General features: G+C 45.7%; 2 protein-coding genes across 7 annotated transcripts in view; one reads left to right on the top strand and one right to left on the bottom strand.

Moving 5' to 3' along the window:
* LOC142589553 (TATA element modulatory factor-like) overlaps window positions 1-2,932 on the bottom strand; it is a 47,332-nt gene extending 44,400 nt beyond the window's left edge. The window contains exons 1-2 of the mRNA XM_075701005.1: window positions 2,697-2,932; window positions 862-995 (exon numbers count right to left, since the gene is read on the bottom strand). Of these exons, the coding sequence (XP_075557120.1) occupies window positions 862-988 (127 nt within the window). The 5' untranslated portion in view covers window positions 989-995; window positions 2,697-2,932. The remainder of the gene's footprint in view (window positions 1-861; window positions 996-2,696) is intronic.
* Window positions 2,933-5,121: 2,189 nt separating this feature from the next.
* LOC142589552 (protein argonaute-4-like) overlaps window positions 5,122-14,271 on the top strand; it is a 28,077-nt gene continuing 18,927 nt past the window's right edge. For 3 of the 6 annotated variants that reach the window (XM_075701001.1, XM_075701002.1, XM_075700999.1), the window contains exon 1: window positions 5,122-5,617. The gene's annotated coding sequence lies outside the window, so the exon portion shown is untranslated. Of the gene's footprint in view, window positions 5,622-14,271 lie in introns of all 6 variants that reach the window. The other 3 variants (XM_075701004.1, XM_075701000.1, XM_075701003.1) reach the window with 2 other exon arrangements.

Raw genomic sequence — 14,271 nt, 5'->3', positions numbered from 1 at the left:
GGGGAAAGGGTGTCTGGCTGCTGCTGCACGACTGTGAGGCCGCCACAGCATTAATGGTAAGCATGTGAGAATTAAAAATTATGTGTCCTTTCAAGAGTGGCAGAACCAAGATTGCTTTTTTCCAAGGATCTTATTACTGACCCTCATTTTCTCAGACATTCGCTAACCGACTCGTCGACAATATAAGGAAACTGAGAACAATTATGAAATAAAAAGAGAGACTTCCTATCTAAAAGTTTGGTTATAAGTAAAAAAAAAGAAAGGAAAATAGGTTTCTGGAGTTGCTGTGACAGACATACTTAATGCAGGCATAAAACAAGCAATATAGGTTGAAGTGATTCGAGCAAAAAGAAAAAGATCTACACTTTGCTAGATAGATGTGCTAATGCAGTCAGATGTTAAGCATAACGGTAACCTTAGAATCACTGCTGCAATGTGCCAAGAATGAAAATGAAAAACATACGAGACTGAGACACATGTCAGCTGGTGGCTTATGCTCAAACAAGAGATTGACTTCCGTGAAGGGCTTTCAAAGGACTTCTGCATAAGTTGTATACAATTCATTTGGTCAAGCTTTTACAACTTCTAGCTGCCAATTAATTTGGCCTTGCATTGTCACCTCCTAGTCCCTTGGTTAGCTCAGATGGTAGAGTGCCCACTCAGGAAATGTATTAGTCTGATGCATGGACCAAGATGAATTTGGCATCAACTGCAACGTTTGCTTTCTGAAGACACTGAAATAAGTCCCTTCGTGCCATCCTGCTGCAGCCAGATCAATGGAAATTTTTCCTTCCATAAAACCTACTCCACCTCATGTCATCAACAGATAAGCTAGCATCACTTGAACACTGGCAAACATACCATTAGGAAGGCTGAAGCCAGATGCCTCATCGGGTTGGATGTCAAGTGCCCGGTCGATCCGTTTCTGGGCCGAGTTGAGGGCAGACTTGGCAAGGTTGGCTATGCCCACCGTATCAAACCAACTCATGGGAACACTGCAACAATGATTGTCATGTTTACGTCATGTCAACAGCTTGTCATCGTCTACACCAGTGATATATGCTGAGCAGATGCAGCAACTTGGCAGACGTCAGTTCTCAATCCCCACTTTCTGCAGAAGCAGAACAGACACTCTGTGCTCAACATGATTCATACAGCCTCCCTTATGATTTTACTTCCGTATGATGTGGCTTTTTGGTTCCCCGCTATTAAGCAGTTGAATTATACAGAAGTATTGCAAACTCCCAATTTTATTAAGCTTGTCACAACATAGTTCTTTTCGTGTTTGATTATATAGTGAAGCTTGACAATAATATATCTAGCGCATAAAACCATTGTCTTTCCCCTCTTTCTCCTAGCTATCAGTTTTACATCATTAGACTGATGGCAACCTACGTGCATGTGCGCATGATTAGGGGGTACAATCCCACCTTTTTAATCCACAATGCCTATTGCATTCAATGAGACTTGCTCAGCAGAGTAAGTTGCTATGGCAGGTGCACAAAGACATGCTCATCTCATCATCCTATGCTCTTTCATGAGGCCTGCATTATCAGTTTCGCTGACAGCTCGCACAACAGCACAGACGTTACAAGCATACTTTTGACAAAAATGAATTCTTTTGTATGCTATATGGTCCATGCCTGTAATGGAATGCAAGTGTGAGAAAATCATACCCATTAAAAGCTAAATAGACATAACCCTATGTTATAGCAAAACAAAAATGCAAAAGTCCTAATCCTATGTTGTTATGAGTTCATGTCATGAAAACTTCGCCGATATTTTGGCAACAGTGAAAAAGCGCAAATGAAGAGAGGATAATTTGACCATGAGATCCATTGAACAATGCCGTAGCTTGAATAATCAATAAAACAGTTCGATTACGACAAACAGCAACGAGGTCACTTTACATTATAGTAAGGTCTTTCAAACCACTTATCACAAATAATGCTTCAAAGCTTGGTCTTTGACGGTCGAACAAGTTTTGGTAACAGCATTCACGCGCTGCTGTTTCCCTCTGAACACTTTATTTAAATAAAAGTGCAAGCGAGTGGCTTGCGATTGATGACGGCTGTCTGCGCTCACAGCAGCAATTCACGGACGTTTTCCGCGCAAATTTCGGGAAACAATTCGTCGCCTGACATTTCCTTCGCCACGCAAAACGATAAGCGGCAGAAATGAATACAACAATAAACAAACTAGCAGATACTTCAGCGATCGCGTAAGTTTAATACTGCAACGAAATTAGAAAGCCAAGAAGCTGTCCACTTCCGTTTTCTGAGCTCACGTAATGCTTGAACTGATATTTTCCGTGACGCCACTACATTGCCTACTGGCGAAATGAGCGCCTTACAACTAAGAAGCACGCCAGATAAGCACGTAATGTCACAGAAAAGAACAGCACCCATAAAAGAATTAGCTGCAAAACTGCATTTACGCAAGGTTGCACACGGGGCCGACACGAAACGATCCATACCGTCGGTGACGAACTATCATGTTTAAGACGCGCGTTATATGGTTTAACAGCAACCTTGCTCAATTCAACGCTGGAGCCGATTGTAGTGGAATTTTCTCGCAGCGTCAAACAACGTTTCATCGTGTGTAACAACATCAAAACAGCGCTCATGTCACAAATAAACACAACTGCCAGCACAGCTGATACGAGTAGCAGCGTCGACGTGAGCGACTCGGATCACCTTTGCGGTCAGCACAGCATCACTCAGGAACGACCGCGTGGTCCTCAGAGGTGCTGGGATCACTCGAGGCAGGAGAATCAACAAAACCACGGGGCTACATTAGGGCACAAATGTCGCCACGAAGTAAACTTAGATTCAACACATACAGACGTACACATAGCCCGTTCTACAGAACTCTGGGAATGGGACGGGCTATTACAGCGTTGCCAGCCGTCTTTATCGAAGGAATGCCATATTGGCGCGCGTTATTGAATTCAAGAATTCCTGACATCTTTTGCCGAGACCTGCCATAACAGACTCACTTCCATTTCTATGAACGATGATTGAACGTGGAGGCGAGCTCCACTACTGGAAAAGCTGGCGCTGCCATCGACGTGGCGTAATATGAGGCATGACACAGCGGCCGTGTCGGCTATTTCAGAAGCGCCGAAGTGAGCTGAAAACTAAAGTCTTACCTGCGCTACGGTGCTGATAAAGTGTTAAGGTTTTCCCGCTTCGGGTGTCCACTTGACAACACTTGAAAGCACTATAATAGGTAGTGGCTGCCTTTGAAGGCGCCCAGCATGGTACAGACTCTACACTCTATAATATACACATTCTAAGAAAAGTTTGCACCCTTTGGAGTGTATCTCTGCCACTCTATGGTGTGCCGGGGGCCTCCTTATCCGGCGGTACAATAAAGTTGCTATCATCATCATCACCGCATTTCCTTTCTTTAACGCGGCGAGCCCGGTACTTTCCAGTAACGAACGGTATGCGCGTTATCAGCATGACATAGCATTCCCGACAGGAAAGTAACAAGCGCAGCGTTTTCAAGAAAGGAAATGCGGGCAAGACAGATGACGATTATCGTTGTGTGGCAAATATACACTCCAAAGGGTGTCGCAATGACGGACGTACGTAACGGAGCCCAGTGTCTAGCCTGTATACACACGTACACTCTTAAGCAAAATTACACCCTTTGGGTCGTACACCCTAAGAAAAGTTTACAGCCTTTGAGGTGTATATATGCCACACTCTAAAAAGTTTGCAGCCTTTGGGGTGTAAATCTGCCACACAACAATAATCGTCATATGCCTTCATGCGTTTCCTTTCTTTAACGCTGCGTACCCGGTACTTTCCAGTAACGAACGGCATGCGCGTTATCAGCATGTCATAGCATTCCCGACAGGAAAGTAGCGGGCGCGGCGTTTTCAACGAAGTTAAAAAGGGATCCAAAATTAGTTCTTTGTTATATCCAATAATTATGACACGTAGTGCAATATGAACCGGCCTCCACCGGAATCTCAAGGGTAACTTTACTTACTTCGTTATATCCATAATTTCTTTATGTCCCATTTCGCTATAACGAAGTTTGACTTACACTGTGCCAAACAATCTTGTGTTTGGAAGTTTTACCCGTCGGCTGTGACGCTTTAGTCCGACTGGTTGTAAAGAATACCGTAAGACAAGACACATCGGGCTCTTGCCCTGCACCCCTCGAAATTTCTTGTACGAGAATGCCGCCTGTCAGAGTTTGTGGCATGAAGTGTGCTGTCCGTTGCGCTCGGACCATGCGTTGCACGCACCGCGATGCGGTACGCGTGCATGCACACAGCTCATCAATAGGAACGCATAGCACTTGCGTGTGTGCACAACGCGCCATATGTCTCGGCTGCAGAGCCGACATTGAGCGATGATAATGAACCCCTGTCATGGTTCGCACTCACTGAGGGGGATACGCCAAGAAACGGGCGGCAAGAAGTAGCTAAAGAAAATTCTTATTTGAAGACGATAAACGCAAAGTAAAAAAATAAAAATAAAAAGAAGACTAGTATGCAAGCCAGCAGTCAGACTAACTTAAAAGTGAACGTTAAGAGAGGGTACAATCGAGGAAAGAATTTAGAGAACCCAATTTAGGTGAAATGAATGCAGATTTAATTTCTAGAATAAATATATAATAATTAGCAGGGCCATCGTTTTGTTTCAGTTAAATAATCAAATACTGCGGAACAAACGTTTCTGTGACTATATCCTAGTGTCGAGGCCCCAAATGGTAATAGCTGGTGTACTTAACCATATTCGTATTTTGCAGAGTGGAGCTCCAAGTAATATCTTTCTATCGTGTGAATATCGCCTACATGATAAAAAGTATTAATTCAATTTCCTTACAATTGTGGCATAGAGGTGACTCGCCCTCCCCCCCCCCCCCATACCAGCTCTATGTAAATAAAAATTCAATTGCGGGATGCGACAGCGTAGTCTGGTGTATGTATGTAACTTCCATTTGCCGAGAAGGACACCACTGTTTATTCCAGCAAAAACCGAGATGCTGAAAGTCTGGAGTTGGTATCAATGATAACTTACATCATTTTGCAAACAAAATTTTCTGAGCGGGAAGACGCCTTCATTTGGCTTTGCCATTTTTGCAGCCAGACGCAGTGCGCGTCTATCGTGTCTCTGGAGAGTGCTGCGAATGCTCCGTCGATGGCTGGACAGCACGGCGGCGCAGACAGCGCTTCGAGTGTCCATACAGTTAACTGGTATACCGCAAGAAGTGTCCATTCAATTAATACATTTGGCCTGCGAAACTCCATTATTGGCCAATTCTGTCTTAACGGGTGTGTCGCCTGGTTCGATATCACCATCACCAACAAACATCAACGACCCTGGAAGCACGCGCCGCCGCGGGTGCACGAGAACGAGCTCGACAGCGCGAGGACACGTGGCACTCGCTTGAAAGAAAAAGAGGCCGCACGACACCCGGAAGGCGTCCACATTAGAACACTTGCACGGCGAGAACAGCGACCGGACACGTGAAGTGGCTTCGCACGCAGACGCCCCGTCGACGTCCAACCCTTGGCGACAGTACGCGCCCTGAGCAGAGACCCAACGCGCCGTCTGCGTCCTGCCGGCGGCCCTCCATCGTCGCCACACACAAGGCAAGTTCACGGCGCCATCTCAGAAGCAATCAGGCACCGCGTTCTTCGCACGGTTCTGTGAAAGGAAGGAATTATTTGCTTTATACTCCTCAAATACTTCTGATAACCTTCATCTGCGTGGTCGACACCTAACAAACTGAACGAAAGGTCGCAGTTTCGCCCGAAAGGCGAAGCACCAATTGCGATAGCAAATTAGTGGATGGCCGTACGAAGTAAGGATAGTAGCTTTAGCGGCCGTATAGACTTGTAAACGTTCGCTTACTAAGTAAATTAACCCTGATACCATGTGTAAGCGTGACTGAACGAGGACATAGGAAGAAACACACACACAGACACAGTGCTGTCTTTGTGTGTCTGCTTCTTTCTACGTCCTTGTTCAGTCGCGCTTACACGTTCTCATGGATTCAAACCAACTACCCCACCAAGGTGTTTTAACTAAATTAACCAGCACGGTGTCACGCGCGCACAGGTAAACATGAACACATTTCCCTCGATGAGCGCGGAAACTCGCTGTCAAAATTCTGCAGTTATAAATCGCGGCAATAGCAAGCGAATTGACCTTCATGTATCTCTCGCTTCAACGAGAACGAAACGTCGAAGGCACATCGCATACGAGGCTACCGGCACTACGCGCACTCTGCAAACATCGCAGATCGCTTTGAAGATGAGGCAGGCGCGGGCGCGCACTTTGGCCCTAGAATAAAGAAACAACTTTGCCTTGGCCACGCCGCCGATCGCTTTCAAGACGCAGGAGCGCCTAAAACGCGTCCCTACGGCGTCCGCGATTCGCGTGGCCAACGCCGTAGTAGACGCCGCGATTATCTCCACTCTGTACGGAGCGGCGGGCGAGGAGGACGTCGAGGCACCTAGCAGCCGCCGGTGAAGAACGCCCCTCCTCCCCCACCCCTCCTCTCCTGCCTTGCGCGCGACACGAGAGAGCACGCATCCGGCCCCGCGTGCCTCGCTCGCGCACGCGAGACTGAACCGCCGGCTCGCTTTCGCTCGCACGTTCAGCAAACGGCGCGCGGCGACGGTTTTATCGCCCCGGAACCTGAAGGCGACGCTGACGGAGGACCTATATAACTGTTATCGCAATAAAAACGTTGTCGACCTCTGCCTACCTGGCTCCAAGTAGCTGGAATATTAGTAATATCAAGGAACTAGTGAAATATGCACCATAAAGCTACCTATCAACGATGTTCACCAAGTTTATTCGTCTCTTTTTCGCTGTTCTCACCGTGACTGAACGTGCGTCGTGCAAGTGGTGCTCTCAGCTCAAGCTCATGAAAGCGATTTATGGCTCGCTCTAACACTTCACGCGAAGGTGGCCGTATGCTTCCAGTAACACGCAAGTGCGCAGTGTTGATCTGATACCTTGAATGGGCACACCTTGATGCTTTAAATTCTTACGAACTTCTGGTGATCACGGCTTTTTATTCCTATCCGCGCACATCACCATCGTCACCACCCTGGTTTGTATTTCCCGCCAACATGCTATGAGGCGAAGCCGGAGCGTGAATCAAAATATTGCAGTGGTGAAACTCACATTTAAAAATTGTTTTTTCTCGGTCAAAAACGCAAATTACTTCGATTAAAATTTTTCATGGCAAAATAGTTATGCTTCTCAATTATATCATATTTTCTGCCTATTTTTTTCATGGACCACCTTACTGTGTTGCCGACGTCTAAACATAGGCCGAAACAGCATTTGTGAAGAAAAAACAACATTAAGGCTTTAATTTTAAATTTTGCGCGCAGCCCAGAGGGGAAGAACATTTTTTAGAAAACAGTACGTTTTTTGGGACAGTTCCGTGAAACCAATTCCAGGTTTTTCTTCCATGACCATATGTGTGAAAAAATGTCCCAGAAACGCCATAATTTGAGCACTTTTACCTTGGTGTTAGGGATATTTTGTAAAACTGTTTTTTTAATGAAATCAAATGTTCAGACAACGCAAGAACCCAAAGTTCTAAAGAATGAGCGAAACGGTCGATTTGCGGTAAATTTTTTGTTTCGCCTCTGGTTTTTCCGCCGTTTCGTGAAATTCAAATGGCTGTCACGGGTGCAAATATTTTTCCCCCTCAAAAATATTTTGGAGAGAGACTACGGAAGTAATGTTTATATACATGAATTCTTTGTAATTTTTTTAGAGAAATGGATGTTGGTCGAGCGCCACGGTTATGACAGTTGGCATGGAATGACCCATATAGTTAACCAGTTTAATAGATCATCGAACGTGCACGCGTTGGGTCAGCATAAATTGTAAAAAAAAAATTGACGCGACGACTAGGTTTACTTACACTTATAACATTATACATGTGGGAGTCAGTGTAACATGGAGCTTAACACTAATAAAACGATTTAGAAGAAAATAAGCAAAAACATACCTTACCTTTTTACGCACACTACTGCATCTCGACCCTTTTTGTTGAAAAACCGAAGTGTCCTGGGGCCGCATAACGTAAAACTATTCCAATATATTTTTTTATTCCAATCTCTTGACGTCAAATTTGCGTAACCACCGACGCAAGCATCGGGTGGTCACCCGCAGGGTTGTCTGAAAAAACCAATCAAATGCTCGCCTCGTTCATAGGAGGTCACTTTGCTTTGCTTGAAAAAACGAATAACATTGCCTGCACTGCGTGGCTTGCCTTATCTAATTGGCTCACAAGAGGCGAGCAGCATGCTCAAGTGGAGAGGGATTCGATGGGGCCGAGCCACTGCACTGAATATCGATAACCGGATGAAGAGGGTGGTGCCGGCGTGTGCAATTGGTCCGCTTTCTCTTAGCGTGTGGTGGCTCGTCGACAATCGCAGCGGCAGGCAACGGAAGTTTAAGAATGACTCTAATACGGATCCTCAGCAAAGAAGAGTTGGCAGAACGAGGACGTAAACGTGCCGAATGTGCTCGAAAACGTTACACGGCCACGCAAAATGTTTTATTACACGCAAATAAACCCATGCTCTCCGGCAGGTGCGAGGAGCCAGTGCCTGACAGATCGGCGGCAGCCATCTTTTATTCCTTTCGGAACGGGGCAGACTGCGGCTATTCAGAAGAAAACTCAGTTTTGTTCGGCATATTAATGCATCTTTAATGCGTACACGTCACTTTGACGGGGTAAGTTTCTGCGGTTTGTGACGTCGCGTGAGAGGCAGGGTAAGTGGGTGCAGCCCGAATACTTTTGACAAATAGCTGAGGGCCAATTGCGAAAAGGCGTCGAATCAAAAATAACTATTTTCGTTTTATTCGGTCAAATTATGCATAATCAGTGTGTACATGTCATATCAGATGGGAAGCTATCGCGGTTTTCGTGACGTCGCGTGACAGACAAGTGAAGTGGGGGTGGCGCAAAAATGTTTTTGACCAATCTCGATGGGCTGATTGCAGAATTGGAATAGAAAAGTTCGGAATAGTTTTACGTTATAGTGCCATTACACACAACGTTCGGCGAAACAAGCGCATTTCTAGACGTACTTAATCGTACAAAGATTCAGGTAGGGTTCACCTACGTTGACTATCTACGTATGCGAATAGCCGAAACACGTCGCGTATAATGGATGTAGAGCAGCCCGCGGGTTCCTCTCGTGCGCTTTCCTCTGGACACGCTGCGCCTTCTGGCTGCGCCGCCAACAAGTGCGCTCGCAGCCAGTGGCACGAGTGGCCCAAGTTGGATCCGAAGAGGTTCATTCGAGAGAGCAACGCATGCCCAGTGGCACGTAAACTCAGTGGCCCCAGGGGCCCAAGTTGCCCTCAGAGAAGATCATCGAAGAGCGGTACAGGACCCTGTGGCACACGCCCACGTGAACGACCCTCATTTTAGACTCCGCTACCTTCGGCATCGGCCCGCATCTTTACGCTGTACTATCTTTTAGATGGGCCCACCGTTTTGGTGGGGTATCTAGATGGTTAGATAAAGAAAATTGGTCTGACAATGCGAAAAATGTTTTTCGCATTAATCTTCGCGTTAAAAGCTTTGTATGCTCAGGCATAAATTAAGAAAACCCTCCCAGAAACCAAACTTTTGGCTTACTGCTCTATTGCAAGGCCTAAACTTGAATACGCATGCAGCGACTATCTGGCACCCCTACATGAAACAGAACACTAATGTCTTAGGGGGAAAATTTGGTGTAAAATTGTTTCAACAGATTCCGAGCCCGCGTGTAAGTTAATGAAAACACATAGTATTCAAACACTGTAGCTGAGAAGAAAAATTCAAACGCTATTCCTGCTTAAGAAAGGCAAGTATTCGCAGTATACATGCAATCACTGACAGGGCACAGAACAAGACATCGGCCTGCCAGACCTTCGCAAGGACAAACACATTTAAACATTCCTTATTTTCACGCGCAAGAAGCGATTGGAATGTGGTGACACTCTTTACTGTTCACGGGTAGTGTTCTCACAGATTAAAAATGTTCCTCGGGGGTGACGAGACATGATTTTATTTTGCGAGACTTATTTCTCCTCCGTCTAAACATGTAGAGCTCCTTACACACTCCCTGGTTGGTAATTATGATCGTTACGTAAGTGAATGTTAATAAATATGATGAAAATAATGCTGTTCTCGATTTCATTTTTTTTCCGTGTTACCTATCTCAATATATTACTGGAAATATAGTGCATTTTGGTTAGCAGCGTTAACTACGTTTTGGAGTTGAACCCTACTATAGTCGGATACAACTCAGCTCTGCAGAGAAGCCCCAGATAACCGCCAGAGATAACCGCCAACCACTGTTACTCCGCGAGACTGCAAATAGTTCGTACTTCCAAGCTTTCCCTGTTACCTAAATAAGGTGGTAACGATAAAAATAAAATAAGCGCATAATTTTGTACGTTTTGCTTGGTCTATTATAATGGAAGTCTAATTGTTTATTGAACTGAAATAAAACGCTTGCTTCACTGCAACTATTTATTGTCAAGTTTCACTCCAGTTGGAAGTGAAGTTTCATGGGTAAAACGGGGTCAGCAGTGAAATGAACTGTACCGCGGACTTTCGAAGAGTGAAATGCTCAGACTCCATACACTTTGTCCATCCATGATTATATTGCGCTTAGTGTTACACTGACGATTTTAAGTGAAGGACAGGACGTGGACGTACGTAGCGCGAACTACGAGCTGTTTAATACTGTTTACGTTCTGCTACGTGCGTCCACGTCCTGTGGTTCACTTAAAATCGTCAGTGTAACACTGAGCGCAATATAATCATGAACGTCCACCAACTAGCCACCTTCATTGCTTTACTAAACTTTGTCCATGTCTGTTCTTGCAAACCTCATCGCTTCCGCCGATGAAAAGCCTCTTCAAGAATAGCAGACGCTCCGGAGGTATCAAGTATGACGCCATTTCTAAATGGTCGCATAACGACGATTTTGTTTGCGTTTGTGATTGGCTGGTGGAGTAACAACCCCGCGCCGTCCGTGTGCCTTGGCTGTCAACTGCTGCTTTTTTAAGCTGTATCCTACTATAGTAGAAGTAAACTTTTTTTTGTTGGTAATGTTACTAACGCTACCATTACTAACCGCATGGCAGCATTAAGGTATTGAATATAGTTCATAACTACGACGACATTCTTGTTTTTTAAAGGTGCACTTCCACCCGCCCTTGAAATCTGTGTACACTGTGACATTTTGCTATGGTTCTTTCCGCCAATGCATTCGCCTCCGTTTAGCATGGAGTGAGAAAACCTAGCTTTATGCCACATTTAATTTTCTTAACGTTCTGTGCTCGAACCTTACCATGAAATGCACGTGGTCCAATCGTTAGAGACCAACACTTTCGTGTTTTCAAACGTTGGACTCATCTGCCAGCGCAATGACATTATTGTCGCCTTCTTTCCCGGCTTTTTCTGCCCCAGTTATCGCGAAGCCATTGTGAAACATGTTACCGTGAAACAAGGAATCACCTTGTCTTTCTAACGCTTCCTTTTTCTTTTGCACAACACAATGTTCTGGCACTACCGTTTTATTTCCGCTGAGCCCATATTTTGTCTTATCTGGTACTCGCGGCACCATTTGTATAAACTGTCGAATGTCTTCCTTACCAGATGGAAGACATAAGGCAGGCTAGCTGGTCGTAGGTCGTAGAGCGACCGCCCCGGACAGGCAATGGTCCTGGGTTCGATACTAGTACCAGGAGAAATTTTCCAACTGAGAAGCATCCTTTCTGAGAAACTGGTAATTATTTCCTTCAAAGCTTCGTGCTAGTCCTGCAAAGATCTGATTAACAGTGATCAAATAAAAAGCGAGAAAAATCTCTAGCGCTCTTGGTCACGGGATCACGGATCGGACGCGCGGGAAGACGACGTGCATCAAGCCACCATCATTCTCGGCTCGCCCTCTTTCCCCCGCACCCACAGCATATGGCGCGCGTAGCGCTGCATTATGGTATTTGAACTTTATACGGCAGACCACGGCGACGGCGAAAATTCACCAGGAGTATCTATATATTTGAAGAAAATAACATTTCTGGGTGATATGAAGCGGGTGGTGCATAATTTAGACAGCAAAACTACCAGTGAATCAATATTTAAAAAGAACTTTTGGGAGTTGCGCTGTTTAGATTGGCACCCAGCATCCGCCTCAATGTCAAGAGGTCTTGGTCGAGCTCTTTCATGTAAATTTCATACGTGCCAACTCTCCATAATTTTTCATAAAGTTTACGAAATTAGACTGGTCTACGAAAAGTTAATCTGTTCGCGAGAAACGTCCGCTCGTCGGTCTCTGAACTGTCCGTCTTCTGGCGGCGAAAGGAGGGCGATTGCTTCGAGCAGGTCTGTGCAGACAAGTTCAACAAGCAGGCAGTATTAGCAACAGGAAAGTTGCTGATAATTTTGCTGTGCTTAAGAACAGTGTTGTTTGTGATACTTCTACGTTCCAAATTTGCTGCTGCTTGTGTGCTGCATCTAAATGGTCCCATTTTCTTTTTCGGGAAAAGCGTGACCCCGGGCTCGCATTATTTTTTATTGCAGAACTAAATTTTTCTGAGCGACTTATTTCGAGAAAAAGCAAACACATAATTTTTAGGTGAGAATAAATCGACAGAAATTTTCAAATGTGTCATTTTATTTTATAGTTTATTGTTGAGTAGGTGAAAGTGCCAGCATAATTTTTTTTACGTAATAAAATTCACAGAACTATTTCTTTGTGTGTGCTTTAAATGGCTTCCACACCACTAGGGCTCCAATTGTGAAACGTTTTATTTCATCTTCAATTTTATGATGTGTCGTTCCGTGGGTGCGAACCTAGCAAAGACGGCGCTACGGCGACCCCCTAGCAACGTGCGAACAAACGACGAAGGGCAAATGAAGTGGATCGTTAGGGAATACGGCCCTACAGGTGGTGCGGCCACTGCGAAGACGAAGCATGCCATTGCGAGCGCCCCCAAGCAAACCAGTGCTGTGGAGCGTACTCGCGACAGAAAAAAAAAACCAAAACAAAAAACAAAGCGAGCGAAAAAAACTTGCAGTTGCCAATTGTTAGGTCGCTAGACGACGTTCCGCCTGTGCTCGTGCGTATAGCGCGCGGCAGTATCGCCGGTGGGCGAACGCCCCCCTGTGAGCAGACTAGTCGCGCGCCTACAGAGGAGCCACGCGGCTCACCATATGGAGGTAAAGTTTCGAGCAATAAAAAAACATAGGCAGATCGAACGCAAATTTGACAATCTATGCGAAGTGAAGCTTTTGCGAAGCGGTTAGTGAAATGCCACGAATTCGTCCATTCCCCCGCGTCTCTGCAGGCATGGTGCAGGAGACTGGCGCGCGCGTGCTCCCGCACAGCCGTAATACACGCAGTGTGTGACAGCTCCTCGTTTGTTTTCGTTTCTTGTCATTTATTTTAAATGTACCGCCCCGCTTCTTGGCCAAAACTCGTTGTGGGCATGTGACACAGCGTGACAATCGTCGTCATGTCAACACGAGGCGATCATGAGTCTCGGGTGGTTCATGTCGGGTAGTTGGCGTCGGCACGATAGAACCACACGGGCGACTGTTGCCTAACGATTAGGAAAACAGGCACAAAAAGGGTAGGGAAGTTTCCTTTATTGAAGGCATTGTACTCTTGATGACGTAAATGTATTGCAATGAGGATTTTTAGGTATCATTTGCTTTATCACTGATTAGTTCCGCAGAAAACACCAATAAGCGTATTAAATATGGCAGTGCTGTCCTGCGTGCGAGCTATACGGCAGGACAGCAGCGGTCAAGAAGCCACGGTCGAGAAAGTCCGGGGAGCGACGGCCTTACAAGCGCCACAGAGGTCACTTTTCCCGACCATATACCTAGAAACAAACACGCGCGAGCATGCCCACGACAAAGTGCGCAAACGTCAGTACGCAGTATACTAGGCGAAACTCCGAAACTACTTAGCAGGGACAGAGCGAAACGAAATATCAGTTTTAGCGAAGGCCCAAGGGCGGCGCCAGTAGACAGTAGAGGACTCCCCTCTACAGTCACGGAAGGTTGCAGCATCTCCAGTGCGACGCCCCCCCCCCCCCCCCATGCAGCACTTCGATCAAAAAAAAAAAAGAAAAAGGAAAGAACGCGTTTTTTTTTTAAACGTGTCGTCCCTGTCGTACGTGAGATTTATTTCCTCCACCGTACACGTACGACGACGACACCCAAAGGGTCAATAAAATGTGCACCCCCAAAAAGACATGG

This window comes from Dermacentor variabilis, chromosome 8 (genome assembly GCF_050947875.1).
Source record: "Dermacentor variabilis isolate Ectoservices chromosome 8, ASM5094787v1, whole genome shotgun sequence".
Classification (NCBI taxonomy): Eukaryota; Metazoa; Arthropoda; class Arachnida; order Ixodida; family Ixodidae; genus Dermacentor; species Dermacentor variabilis.
This window is presented reverse-complemented; position numbering and strand designations above follow the sequence as displayed.